At 36.2% G+C, this 13,883-nt stretch overlaps 1 protein-coding gene across 3 annotated transcripts; it reads left to right on the forward strand.

The window, feature by feature from the left end:
- The first annotated feature begins 4,920 nt into the window (after window positions 1-4,920).
- On the forward strand, window positions 4,921-6,596 carry LOC137748838 (basic leucine zipper 23). Of its 3 annotated transcripts, none has more exons than XM_088680465.1 (3): window positions 4,921-4,968; window positions 5,323-5,491; window positions 5,581-6,596. In XM_088680465.1, the coding sequence occupies exon 3, from the start codon at window positions 5,640-5,642 to the stop codon at window positions 6,375-6,377; it is 738 nt and encodes a 245-aa protein (XP_088536591.1). In that variant the 5' UTR covers window positions 4,921-4,968; window positions 5,323-5,491; window positions 5,581-5,639; the 3' UTR covers window positions 6,378-6,596. The 3 variants fall into 3 exon arrangements, with proteins under 3 accessions (XP_088536591.1, XP_088536581.1, XP_088536584.1); XM_088680455.1 differs by having other exon boundaries at window positions 4,967-5,183; XM_088680458.1 differs by lacking the exon at window positions 4,921-4,968 and adding an exon at window positions 4,993-5,071.
- The last annotated feature ends 7,287 nt before the right edge of the window (window positions 6,597-13,883 follow it).

Below are 13,883 nucleotides of genomic sequence, written 5' to 3' on the forward strand. Positions count from 1 at the left end.
CTCAGTCCAGAAGTGCAAATAGGCCTTTCTCAGGTATCATGTACGACTATATCCAACTAGAAGGACCTCCTCCGAAGTGATCGTATAGGTTGGAAAAGTTAGCTAATTAAGTTTTGCAATTTGATTTACTTTTTAAGTTAGGGTATTTTTAGTATTTGATATTTATAGTGTTTTGCAGTATGTTGCGATTTTTTCCCTAATTTCAACTAGAGTATAACATTGTTTTCTGATTTATTGTTTCTTTTATGTTTATTTCAGAGTTAGAACTATATAATTCAAGTTTCGACAAGTTAACAACGAAAGCATTTGTATGAAATATATGGTATATAATAACTGATATAACAGAAATATAGTTAGAGGGGTATTATTGTAAGTAGGTTATATGGCTATATAAGGGATTGTATAACTATCATTTCCTTAAGTTCATTTGTATACATTATATCCATTCAATCAATACAATCTCTCTGGTTTTCTCTCTATCATCTTCCTTTTCTTCTGTACCAACTTTATATTTTGCAATGTAGTTAACATGGTATCAGAGCCACCAGGCTCACGTTATGGATCCTGGTGGTCGATTCTTTTTCCCTTTTGCTTTTCATTAGTTTCTTTTTCTTTCTTTCTTCTTCATTTTTTTTTTTTCGGATTGGGATTATGACTATTAGTGGTGTGATCTTTACTGCTTCCGCTAGTTATCTGTGATTCCAGAGATGAATTGTTTATGGTTTTCAACTATATCGTCTAAGGTTTCAAAATCAAGTTTCATAGGCTTCCCATATCTCAGAGGGTTCGGATCTGGCAGCAGTAGCGGCGGTCTGTTCATCAGAAAGTCGCGGAGGAAGTGATGGATGAGTTCTTGATTGGTGGGTTTGAAGTGGAAACCGCACGAAGGGAATGGTTGTCTATTAACACCAGAGAGAGAGATAGAAAGATGGAAACCCCGTTTCTTGATATGTCTGTTAATGTTTGCCCTTGCGTTTTGATCGGACAAAAGCAAGAGAGCAAGAATGATTATGTTGGTGTCTTGGTGCAAGATCAGGCTTCTGAATTCTTGGTGGTGTTCCCAGATCAACTCTCTGAATTATATTTTCTGTGGCTTTGATCAATGCTCTGCTCTCTGCTGTGGAGGACATCTCAAAACTTTGTGCAGTCCATATGTTTGACAAAATGTACAACTCAAGATTTTTTTGCGCATGTTATGTTTTCAGTTCATTTTCTCTGAATTCTGAACAATTAGAATGAATCTTTTCTGGGTTTTTTGGTGGTTGTTAATGGTTTCGTGAGCAGCTGGTATGCCTATCTCAACATCAGGTTCATCATTTTCACAAATCATCTTGACGATTCTTGGGACATTGAGGACGGACCGACCAAAATTGGTTCCGATGCATTTACATACACAGGGTTTAAGCTAGGAATGATCCTGGATGAATCTACGCGCAAAGCGTTTCCATTGAGCAGCATGGTTTGGCTTTGTATATTTCCGTCCTTCGGTGTTAGATGGTATTCTTCTCTTTCTGTGGAACTTCTGGGACCCTGGTGGAGTTTGGTCACATGTGATCTATGAGGCTTGTGTGATTTGTGTTTATGTCGCAGCGTCCAGGTAGTGTTGAAGGCAACTCTGGCCTCGGCCGTGGTGGTATTGTGCAGGTTGATCTACAATTTCTGTGACTTGGACTCACTATGATTTCGTTTTGTGTGAAGAATGAAGAAGGTTGTTTATACTGAGGAGTATTATATCTGAGATTTGTGTATTTTGAGAAAAGCAACAGAGTATTAATCTCCCGGTATAATTTTTTTTTTTTTGTTGTTGTTAAGTTTCATGTCAGAGAAGTGAAAATGAGTGTCATTCTCCTTGGTTGATTTGGGTTCTTGGAGTGTCATTCTTCTTGGAAGATTTAGTTTCTTGGAGTGTCATTCTCCATAGTAGATTTAGTTTCTTGGAGTGTCATTCTCTTTGGTAGATTTAGTTTCTTGGAGTGTCATTCTCCTTGGAAGATTTAGTTTGTTAGATTTAGTTTCTTGGAGTGTCATTCTCCTTGGTAGATTTAGTTTCTTGGAGTGCCATTATCCAAGTATTCAGTGAGTTCTTGGTTGCATTTAAGGGAAATTCAAGAAGCACGTCACCAGTTTGCAGCAAATCAGAGGTTCCAAAAAGGGTCTAGTCACACAGTGCCTTAATGTCAACAACTCCAGACTATCATACGCTGCTCCAAACTGCAAGAGACAGGGGTTGAAGCAGTGCAGACATCTTCGTTTCGTAGTTCTAGATCAGTCTCAAATACCTAGCTAGCTCAAACTTCACTTGGATCCTCCAAATTTAGTTTGAGGGGGGAGTAATAACTGATATAACAGAAATATAGTTAGAGGGGTATTATTGTAAGTAGGTTATATGACTATATAAGGGATTGTATAGCTATCATTTCCTTAAGTTCATTTGTATACATTTTATCCATTCAATCAATACAATCTCTCTGGTTTTCTCTCTACCATCTTCCTTTTCCTATGTACCAACTTTATATTTTGCAATGTAGTTAATAGTATAAATCACGTTTCTGAATTACAATATGAAACATGGATTACTTCATGTCCGCTAACATGACCAGATTTGAAAATATTCTTGGATCAAACACTACTGAAACAATGACATCCAACTGGGCAGCACGCTCGAAAATCTCCTTTCTCTTCCGGGTGGAAATGTTTTGTATTATCTCCTAGGTCCGAAATGTTATTTGCTGATGCGATACATAAATAAATCCTACAAATTTAATTAAATTAGAAATAAGTTTAATAATTTAATAATTAATTAAAAAGTTTGTCAACCCATAAACTTAGTCCGGCAATTACCTCCAATCCCAACCCACTCTTCTACCTCCATCTATGGTAGCCTTCGCCATCTTTTTTTCTGGGAAAAAAAAAAAAAAAAAATCTCAAGACACTCATCTTTTCACCCTTCGACACCTTTCACCGAAATTGACCAGGATCAAGACCACCTTTGGCGACGACTTCTTTGACATCATCGTCGACATTTGGATGATCAACATCCTTACAACCTTAATCTTGGAGAGCTTGTTGAGCGCTCCCTCGGTGATCATAGTGATGTGAAGAATGACGAGCTTTGCCTTGAGATAATCTCATTGTGTATAACAAAATTTTTTATGGAATTGTGGTGAATGGACCATATTGATTTGTGACACCTATTTTCAAGGACTACATTGATTGATTTTAAATTTAAGGGACAATCTTTATAGTGTGGGTCAATTTTAGGGACCATTTATGATAAAAGCCCGTCAATCTTGCGGGATCGATTTATGTGCCACATTAACATATACCAAAATTTTTTTTACAAAATTATGATGGAAGACTCACATTGATTTGCGACACTTATTTTCAAAGACTGCATTGATTGACTTTCAATTTCAGAGACCATCTTGATGGTGTTGGGTCAATTCAAGGGACCATTTGTGATAAAAACCCCTTTTTTTTTATGATCTCAAAAAGAATTTCATTTACAAGTTTTAGATATAAAGGAAAACTCAGTTTTTTTTTAAATTTTTTTTAACAAATAATATTATTTACACTAAGAAAGATGATGTGTGCTTAGTCTCATAATGAATTAGCAATTACCCAACTATTTTCATACAACTTTCAGTTTTCTTTGAATTTGAAAATTAAAAACGGTTACCAAAGAAGTTTAAAATTGGCCATTTTAATAATTTATGGAGGTGGCCTTCTGTACAGGTGTTAAATTAAAGAGTTTGTGTGAGGGAGAGGGAGGCCCCGGTTTTTGGGTTGGGGGGAGCGTGGGTTTGGTTGAGACCAGTGCGTGTGTTGGGTTAGCATGTCAAATTAGGGGGAAAGGATATGGGGATCCTTTCTCATAATCTACCAAATCAGATAATATTTATCGTTGAAAATTGATTGAACAGTTACAAATATGGATCTACTTTAAAAGTTATAATAATTTTCAACTGTTAAATCAAATTTCAACCGCATGAAATCTCTAATTTGATGAATTAGAAGGATTGGATCCGAAGATGATACCTTTCCAAATTAGGGAATGGTGTACTGATTTTTATTTGTGTTTAGTCAGCATGGACACGTGGTCCGGTTGCCAAGCCTCAACAATTCTCCATTTTATGCTACAAATTATGATAATCAACCCAATTTAAAGGAAGAAATTTAAAGGAAGAAGCAGAAAGAGAAATAATAAATACAAAATAATAAATACACATTATTTATAGTATTTTACACACTTATATTTAATTATATGAAAAAATGGATGTGTAAGAAGTTAAAATAATGGATGTGAAAATTAGCTCCAGAACTGAAAAGCACGTTACAGGCCCTGTCACACTGGCACATATAAAAATACAAAATATGCCATGTGTATAATCTGAACGCTGGGAATAAAACTACAAATTCGGATCCTTGCTGGATCTTTTTATGAGAATTCCAAATATTTGTAAATTATGTCTGTTTATTGTATATCGTACGATCATAAATTATTTAAAATATTTTTATTTAAAATTAAACACAAACAATACTTGACAAAAATTGATTGTACGATTTACAATGAACGAATACGATTCACAAATCTTCAAGATCCTCATCAAAGGAATCCGAAGATCCTGTTGGTAAAACTGCAACCGTTGGTACTGTTAAGTGTTTGACATTTTATCGTCCAACAAAAGTGCTAGAGAAATAGGTCGGATCATTTTTCTAGGGATTCTAGGAATTTAGTAATTTTGTCCGTTCATCGTACATCATGCGATCAATTTTCGTTAGATACTATTTATATTTGAATTTTAAATTTTAAATTTTAAATGATTTCTGACCGTATGATGTACGATAAACGAACACGATTGTAGGATACCTAACTTCACTAGGAAAAGGGTCCACCGAGAAATAGTGGTGTTTGACTTCTGAGGGTGGCAGATAGATCCCGTTCACAGAATCTTACGCAAATATCAGGTAACTAATAAATCATACTGCTTTCACAAAGAATTCCACAATTTTCTGGCTCACAATTTGATCAAGCTATCATCTTCTTGCTTTTCTATGTTCTGCAACAAAAGTCTGCTTTCTATATTCTGTTCTGTTCCATCATATATATTATTGCCCCACTTAAAAGTTTTTATTCTCTTCAGCAGTGGAATCGAATTTATCAATTACCCTCTACTTCTGTGGTTGAATTTTATATCTTCTTTAATATATATTTCTGCAAAAAAACTTGTTTCCATTTCAAGCCCTCTATTTCTGAGTTCAGCTCATGGTTGATCTTCTGCTTATATGTTCGAATAAGTTATTGAATTTTTTTTTTTTCAGAGGGATCTGCTGCTTGTATATGTTCTTGATTTATATTTGATTTGGATGCAGTCCAAGGGGACTCCGCAGATATTTCGGTAAAGTCCTTTCGCTAATGAAATTTGTCTTCAAAGTTCATCTCACTTCAATTTTGAATCCCGTACCTGCAGTCAAGCCCTCATACTTTTGAGTAAGAACTAAGTTTGGTTTAATTATGCATCAAGTTATTAAATTTGTATACCAATAAAATGGGAGTTGACCAAATTGTGTATTTTGCAGATAATATTTCTTGTGTGTTTAGCTTCAAATTGTTCTTGTTTCAAGTAATAAAAGAAAACATGGATGATGGGGAGGTGGTTACTTCAGACCCTGCTTTGCTTCCAAATCCCAATTCCTCTAGCAATTTTCATGGTTCAACTTATGAAGATACATTTTTCGATGAATTTTTGAAGACCGCGCGGACGTGCACTCACACTCACACTTGCAACCCACCTGGCCCTGATGCTGCACATACACACACTTGCTACCACACACACACCCAAGTTCTTCCATCGGAAGATGATGATGGTTCAAAGAATAAAGAGCATTCCATCCTGAGATCACGAAGAAGGAGGCCTTCGGGAAATAGAGAAGCAGTTCGGAAGTACAGGGAGAAAAAGAAGGCACATACAGCTTATTTGGAAGAGGAAGTCAAGAAATTGCAGGTGTTGAACCAGCAACTTGTTAGGAAATTACAGGGGCAGGCAATTCTCGAAGCAGAGCGTTTAAGGCTGAGAGGCCTTTTGCTGGAACTTAGAGGAAAGATTGATACTGAGTTGGGTGCTTTCCCCTTCCAAAAACAATGTAACAGTAATACTTATTTCAAGGACAGCCAGTGTAATCTGCAGTCTAGTGTTGGGGCAATGGGACTTCATTGTCAAACCGATTTACCATGCTTCTGTCCACCTGTTGGGTCATCCGTTCAGGCTAGTATCGGTGCAAGGGGGGAAACAATGGTGCCATCAGGAGGAAATTGTCAGCCTGCAGTAATTGATTGCCGAGCAAACACAAATGAGGCGTCAACACAAGCCAAGTAACTTACTGAAGCAACTATTGCATTAGTATGTTAGTTTCTTGTATATACCAGGGTAATTATCCGTATACTAGTCCTAGATATTATTATGAGTCTGTAAGGGCATGTTTACTTTTTAAGAAAGAGAATAAAAGGTATGGGTATCATTCCCATTCCTAACATATGTATCATTCGTAATCTAAAACACTAGGAACGAAAATTAAAATGGGTCTCGTGTCGTAAATATGTGTTTGATTCCCGATTTCAGCAAGGTATTATTAAAAGGGGACTCCTAACAAGGGTTTATCCTATAACTGAACAGTTTGGGTATCGTCCCTTATATTTTTCGTATGATTCTCATTCCCGAAAACGGAAGTAAACATGTTCTAGCATATTTAGGTTGAAGTTTAATACGGTGTGCAAGACATGTAGTTTCATGTTCATATATATATATATATATATATATATATATATATATATATATATATCACGTATATAAGACTTGCTTGCTCTCTTGTTTCTTGATGCATGGTTATAAAGCTTTTGTGGATGGAGGAGTTTAATCAGAAATGAAGTCCCTTCAGTCAGTAACTTAATCTATATGATGTTAGACAACAAGATGAAGATGCTAAATTTTCTCTTCCTATCTTTCTTCTCTCTCAGTCAACTTTTCACGATTCCGTTTTCATCGTTTCAGTCTCTGGTTGTCTGAATTGCTTCCCTGGAATTGTTAAACCCTTGAGCTAGGAGCAGACCTCATGTTAGAAAGCTAGGTTTTCACAAATGAAGGGCGGTGAGGGTGCCACACTATTATACTCCGTAGCGTATAAATCCCATTTTCAATGATTTACTCCAAAAAAGAATAGATGACGTCGAACTCGATCTTCTGGTGCCCTTTCCATAGAGAAATTCTCTCTTGCAATTAAGACAAAATCTTACTGGAATCACACATTTAATAAATGCTTGCCATGTATTCAAAAAATACAACATTGGTCAAATAGATGCTTATCACATAGTGTTTTTGGTTACACTAGTGTCTCTCTTTTTTCGTTCTATGGTTAGTCACAACCCTACTATATATAGTATTGGTTTGAACCGAGATGCAGTAAGTTGAAAAGGATAAATCCTATCAATCAAGATTGTGATCAACCTACACTAATATACACTAAGGAAGAGAGAAGAGTTTGAATCCGAGATGTAATGGATTAAAAAGGAAGACCTAACCACTAGACAATCCACTACTTCTTATATGGCTGATAGTTTTGTTAGTCAAAATAGGATCCTCTCTGGATCCTCTTTGTGGGATTCTGAAGGATCAATCAATCGTATCCATTTATCGTATATTGTACGGTTAGAAATCATTTTAAAATTTTAATTTAAAATTAAATATAAATAGTACCCCACGAAAACTGGCCGCACTATGTACGATGAACGGATACGATTGATTAATTCCAGGATCCCCACAAAAAAGATCCGGAGAGGATCCTCGTCCTTCTTAGTCAACCTTTGCACATGATTCTTCCTGTGTTTATTATTTTGTTCCTGTTTCCAATTTTGTTTGTTGTCCTTCGACTATGTGAGGAGAAGGTTGACGAATTTCAAAGAACGGGGAGGACCAAAGAGGCTAAATTGTGAAGTTCACTGTATTGAATATAAGTCCCACAACGGGAAATTGGGAAAAGAAAACACAATATATAAATGTATGCTTCCATTTTTAATAACATCAAGGTCTTTAGGATTAAAATCCAACATCTAATAATAAATAGGTGGTTAAGTTGGGACAACATCGATGTGGTTAGGAGTGGATAATGACCACGTCTCACTGAATATTTGACATATTGTGACTTTAGAACTTGGTTACAATACATCTAAGTACCTAGTACAATCACTGATTAATTGTCAGATGTAATGTAATGACATCTAACGACCATATTTGACCTTCGGCAGGTGATTTGTCTTGGGCTTCTATTTGAAGGCATGATCTTAGGTAGTTGTCTTGGGGTTCTAATTTGAAGAAGGTGACTCCAAAGCTTAGTGTGTAGTTACCTCTTTCTTTGTCGTAAAAGATAGCTTGCAATTGTGCATGGTTTCTCTTTCCCTGTGAAGCGAAATCAGCTCTGCAATTGCTCAACAGTAATGGAGAAAATTAATACTTGTGTTTGTGGACATATGCATCGGCCGCTCTCTCACTTGTATATAATGATGGAGAGAAAGGGGACATCTTTTAAAAATGTCAATTATTCATTTTGTCAGATTCCATTTGTATTTATCTTCTTCTATCTTATGACATCATCTCTAATGGTTGGGCTAAAAGCCAAATTTTTTAGCCCGAAAAATTTAGCTTTTAGCCTAGAAATAACTTTTCTGCTCCAATCGTTCTAACCTAAAATTTTAGTTCGGGATTATTAAAGAATGAACTTATACTTTTTTTTTTCTGTTAAATTAATTTAAAAAAAAATATATATATATAGACTATCATAAATTAATTTTATGAACATTTTAATCTAAAAAATTCCGATAAATATTGGGTGGAGTCCACTCCAATTTCTGGGCTAAATTTTGGGAGGAATTTGGCATTGGTTTAGTATTTAGCATTTAGCCCAAAATTTCCCTCGGGTTGGAGTGGGTTTGGAGGGAAATTTTGGGGGGGTAATTTGGCTTTTAGCCCACCATTAGAGTTGGTCTGAAGGCAAAAGGTTTTATGATTACAAATTCAAATAATTTAAAAAATATCCTTTGTTTACAAGTAATAAAAAGAAAAAAAGTTATATGGGGTAAGAGGGTTGAATTGTTTTGCGCTGTGATGCTTTCGTCAAATTAAACACGAAATTAGTTTTTTTAAGGTGGCTATCTTTGTGATCACTGACAGGTGGTGAAAACGGTAATGGCAGTTGGCGTTTGCAGGTTAAGGATTCTGATTTCTTTTTTATTTTCAGCCTTTTTGCTGGATAGACTTTAACTATCCCCACTTTATTGGGCTAGTTTTGATGAGAAAGTATTGGACCTTTCTCATTAAATGAAATTTTATTTTTTTAACCTAAAAAAAGGAGTATTTTATTGTCATTACTCAATTAAGAGGCAAAAGTTGTTTTCTTGCTTTTTTTTTTATTTTCACTTTTTCGAAAACAAAAATATTTTTTAATAATTATTTTCAATTTTTTTTATAAAAACTTGAAGCAAAAATTAAAATTAAAATTTAAAAAAAAAAAAAAAAATCTAATCGCTCCTAAAGAAGAAAGTGAAGCAGCCCCTAGTCACTCACCTACATCCACGAAATTGCTACATCTCACCATCTTCAAGATCTCACTGATATTGCGAAGGACCCATATAAATTGTTCATGCAACTTTTTGCCCCATAATATTGTAGTTTAGCGGTGACAACTATTTCCCTCATAAACCTCGAGTGAGACATTTCTTGGACAACAGAAGGGCATATGGCAACAACCCCAGCAAACCCCGCATGCTAAGCAGCCTACCAACTGGCATCAACATTATTTTTGACAAACTGGGGGCCCGGTGGAAACCATTGGGCTGTCGTCGGAGTGATGTGACTACTTGACATCAAATTTAGAGCGGGAACACGAGAAGCTTCCATAAACGCACTGGTGTTGGTGGAAATGGCCCCAATCACCTATTTCGGGTTGATCGATTGTTGTTGGAAAAGAAAGCAACATCTAGCTTTTTAGATGGTAGCTTCGTTGCAGCTTGTAGGTACTGTCTCTCCGCTCCATGCGTTGCGGCGGCTGAGGCACTGGCCATTCTTCATGGGTGAGAGTTGTGTATTTCCTTGGGTTTGAACTCAATTATCATTGAATCCGATTCATCGGAGTCAATTTAATGCCTTAGGGATACACTAACAAATGGCAGTTGGGAGGCTTTTCCCGCTTTGGTAAAGAGCAAGAAACTGGGAGAATCCTTTCAAGACTGTCGTTGGTCTTGGATCCCAAGATTAGCCAATATGGTGGCAGACCATCTGGCATCACAAAGATGTTTGGAGATGTGTGACTTTACTTGGGTCGATCGACCCCTATCTTCTCTTGTTCATGTCCTAAATAATGATGGGTTACCTTGCCCCCCTTAAATTTATGTATTGATAGTATAAGGGGTGATGTCTTAGCTTTGGTAGCGGCGTCGGGTTCTCTTTCACCCCCTTACACTGCTTAGTTTTCATCCTCGTTATTTTGCTTGCCTCGCAGTAGGCTTTCGTTTGTACTTTTGGCATCTTTGCCCTTGTAATGAGAACTTCCAGTTCACCAAAAAAAAAGGGCACATGGTTTCCCTACTCTCTTGCTTTCTAACTTTGTCCCCTTTCTGTAATTTATAACTTCATCTTCCGACCTTTCCTTCTCATCTTTTTTATTTTTTTCCATTAGCATATCTTTTCTTTATAAAACATTGATGGTACAAGAATAATTTTATTGATAACAAAAAAAAACATTATACTTAATTAGAAGGAAAATCACTAAAAAATCAAAAGGAACATAAACCTAATGCTTCATAATATAAGAAAAAAAGATTAAAAAAATACATAAAAAAGAAGGAGGAGACATAAACCTTACCTCTCTAGAAACGAAAACAATAAATGTACAAGGAAAAGAGGGAGAACATGAAACCTAACCCTCTAAAGTCAAACCTAAAGGTCTAAACCTGCAGAACAAATTGAACAACATCACAAGGTTAAGAAAAGACAAGAAAGTGAGACAAACCTGTATGCTGAGAGGCACGTTAATTTGAGAAGTGGAAGCCGGGAAAGCTAATATAGTCTAAAAACAAAGCAGCATGAGTGGCCAACGAGGGAACCAGGCCATACCAAAGTTGGAAAAGACAAGCCCATGTTAACAAAATTGTCCGGAACAATATTTTTTTCACAATATACGTGAGAGACGTACAAAGTTATCTTCCAAATGCGGTCCAAACAAATAGACCGTTGCACATGAAGACGTCAAGGATAATTAAAATCAGTAGATTGGAGAGCATAAACAATACTAGAATAGTCACTTTCCAACCAACGATATTGTCAGCCCTGCTAATATGCAAACTCTACACCAATAATAATTGATGATAATTTTACGAAAAAGAGTTGCGATAACCAATCCCTTGGCAGAAACCACTAAGAAACTGACCATGATAATCCCTGAAAACTCATCCACAAGTAGTAGGACTAGGATTTCCTTTACAAAAATCATTTGTATTAAGTTTAATCCAAGGAAACTAAGGATGTCACATCCCGGCCCGGGACAGATCACTTCCCGGGCCCGCTCCACCACTGTAGCACGATATTGTCAGCTTTGGGCCCCGACCACGCCCTCACGGTTTTGTTTTTGGGAACTCACGAGCAACTTCCCAGTGGGTCACCCATCATGGGATTGCTCTAGCCCCCCTCTCGCTTAACTTCGGAGTTCCTACAGAACCCGAAGCCAGTGAGCTCCCAAAATGCCTCGTGCTAGGTAGGGATGAGAATATACATTTAAGGATCACTCCCCTTGGCGATGTGGGATGTCACAGAGGAGAAGACCAAAGCACAGGAACAAAACTTGGTGCCTTGCGAGGAATATGTTGGATACCCAAAAAAGAAATGATACGAGTGCTAAAACTCGTAGAGCAATTAGGAATAAACTTCCCACCATGAACAATCCTAGAATTGATAAACATGCAAAGGTGATGAAAATAGATAGGGTGACCCTAAAAAATAGACTTATTTTGAGTTTTCCAAATAGCGGAAATAGTATAACGACCTGCAAAAATTCAAACATTGTATAACTATTGGGAAAATGGCTTATGTACTTAGACATAAAAAATAAAAAATAAAAAGCAACCAGAGAATTTGAAAAAGACAAAGAGGTACCAAATTGACATGCTAATTAACCACCTCCAAAGCTGTCTAAATATCCAACAACGGAAGAAAAGATGAACAATAGATTCCTCGTAATATAGCATAAACAACAAATGGAATGTCGCCTTTGGTAAAAAAATTATCGTGAAAAAGCCGCCAAGCCAAAATAAATAGTCGACTCAAAATAAAATGTCGCCCAATAACTTAGCTCAAGCACAATGGCTATGTTTTCTTCGAATAAGATGATAATCAAAAGAAAATGAAAAGTCTCCAGTAGATTAGGGCTTCCAGATCAATTTAGGTAAATGTAGAATATATTGCACTACAAAAAGAGAATAAATCTATAAAATAATTTGGTAGAGACCAACTTTGAGCTTCAATAACATTTGAAGCCGAGAAAGATCTGTAAGCAGTGAAATGACCAAAGATAATAAAGGGCTAATAATCGAGTCATCCAGCTATTTTTTGAACCAAAAGGAAACTGACCTCCTATCATGAATAATCCAACGACCACTATTATTCAAAATAGGCAAAGCACGCTTCAAACCATGCCACTCAGAAGGCTATAAAATAGTATCTTGTTTTTTGTAAGGTGCAAGAAGAAAATGTTGACGAGCGAAAGAACCCCACAAAGAAGACGATTGCAAAGCATCCCAACAAACTAAGCAAAGCCGTCAAGTTCAAAACAACTAAATCACGAATCCCAAGCCTACCTACAATTAATATCACGATAATTAATATCATTTCAAAAATCACTCTACCAAAAATTCAATCAAATAATTTTTTTTTCAGAACAAGTTGGAATTACAACGATGTAGGATCTTTACAGACATACAACCATACTACATATACCTTGTAACGGAATGAAAAAATTGCGAAACTAAATACAATTATGATTATGGTGATGTCCAATTTAGCGATTGCATCAGTTGTCATGTTGGCTTTGTGGAATATATGTGTGAATTATATTCCTGAAAATTGGTTCCCTGAGGTGAATAATGTCTTCAATAGCTGACTTTATTCTTCAAAGAAGTTGCACCTTGCCACAAATGATGTTGATAAGGATTTGTGAATCTCCTTCTACTGAAAACGAGTGATTCCCAGTATTAATACCCATAAAATTAAGTCCTTGTACAAGACATGTAGCTTCTGCTTGCAAAATTGACGTATTAGCCTAAGACATTCGCATATCCTTATAGATATGTTGTCTCAATACATATGTTAAAGTCCCTTTCTCTAAGCTGATGGGGACTTGTATGAGGAGATCCACTCAAGTCTCTACTATACAGTATATACAGCCGCAGCTCATAAGAAATCACGTCTTTCTCCCATTGTTTTTGCTTTAAAAAAAAAAGGCTCTTCCTACTTTTTCTAATCATACTTGACCTCCTTCAAGTTATTTTGTGTAGTTTCAAATAAAATTTTCTACATCTGCAGCGTGCATCAAACAAGTATGAACTATATACATCAACATGAATTTCCAAACAGATCTACTAACTCTTTCTATGAGTTGAACCATCTGCTTCAACCGAGGGTACTAGGGCAAGGTCGTAGATCACTGACTAATGACTAACTACATTTTACAACCTCGCAACTTGAAGTCAATTATCTTTTCTTGCTTTAGTTTTGATGTCATATCTATTCAGATATTTCTATAAGCTCAACCATTTGGGCAAGGCCATAGATCATCAACTGATG

This window comes from Pyrus communis, chromosome 2, assembly GCF_041283825.1.
Source record: "Pyrus communis isolate YQ-2024b chromosome 2, ASM4128382v1, whole genome shotgun sequence".
Lineage (NCBI taxonomy): Eukaryota > Viridiplantae > Streptophyta > Magnoliopsida > Rosales > Rosaceae > Pyrus > Pyrus communis.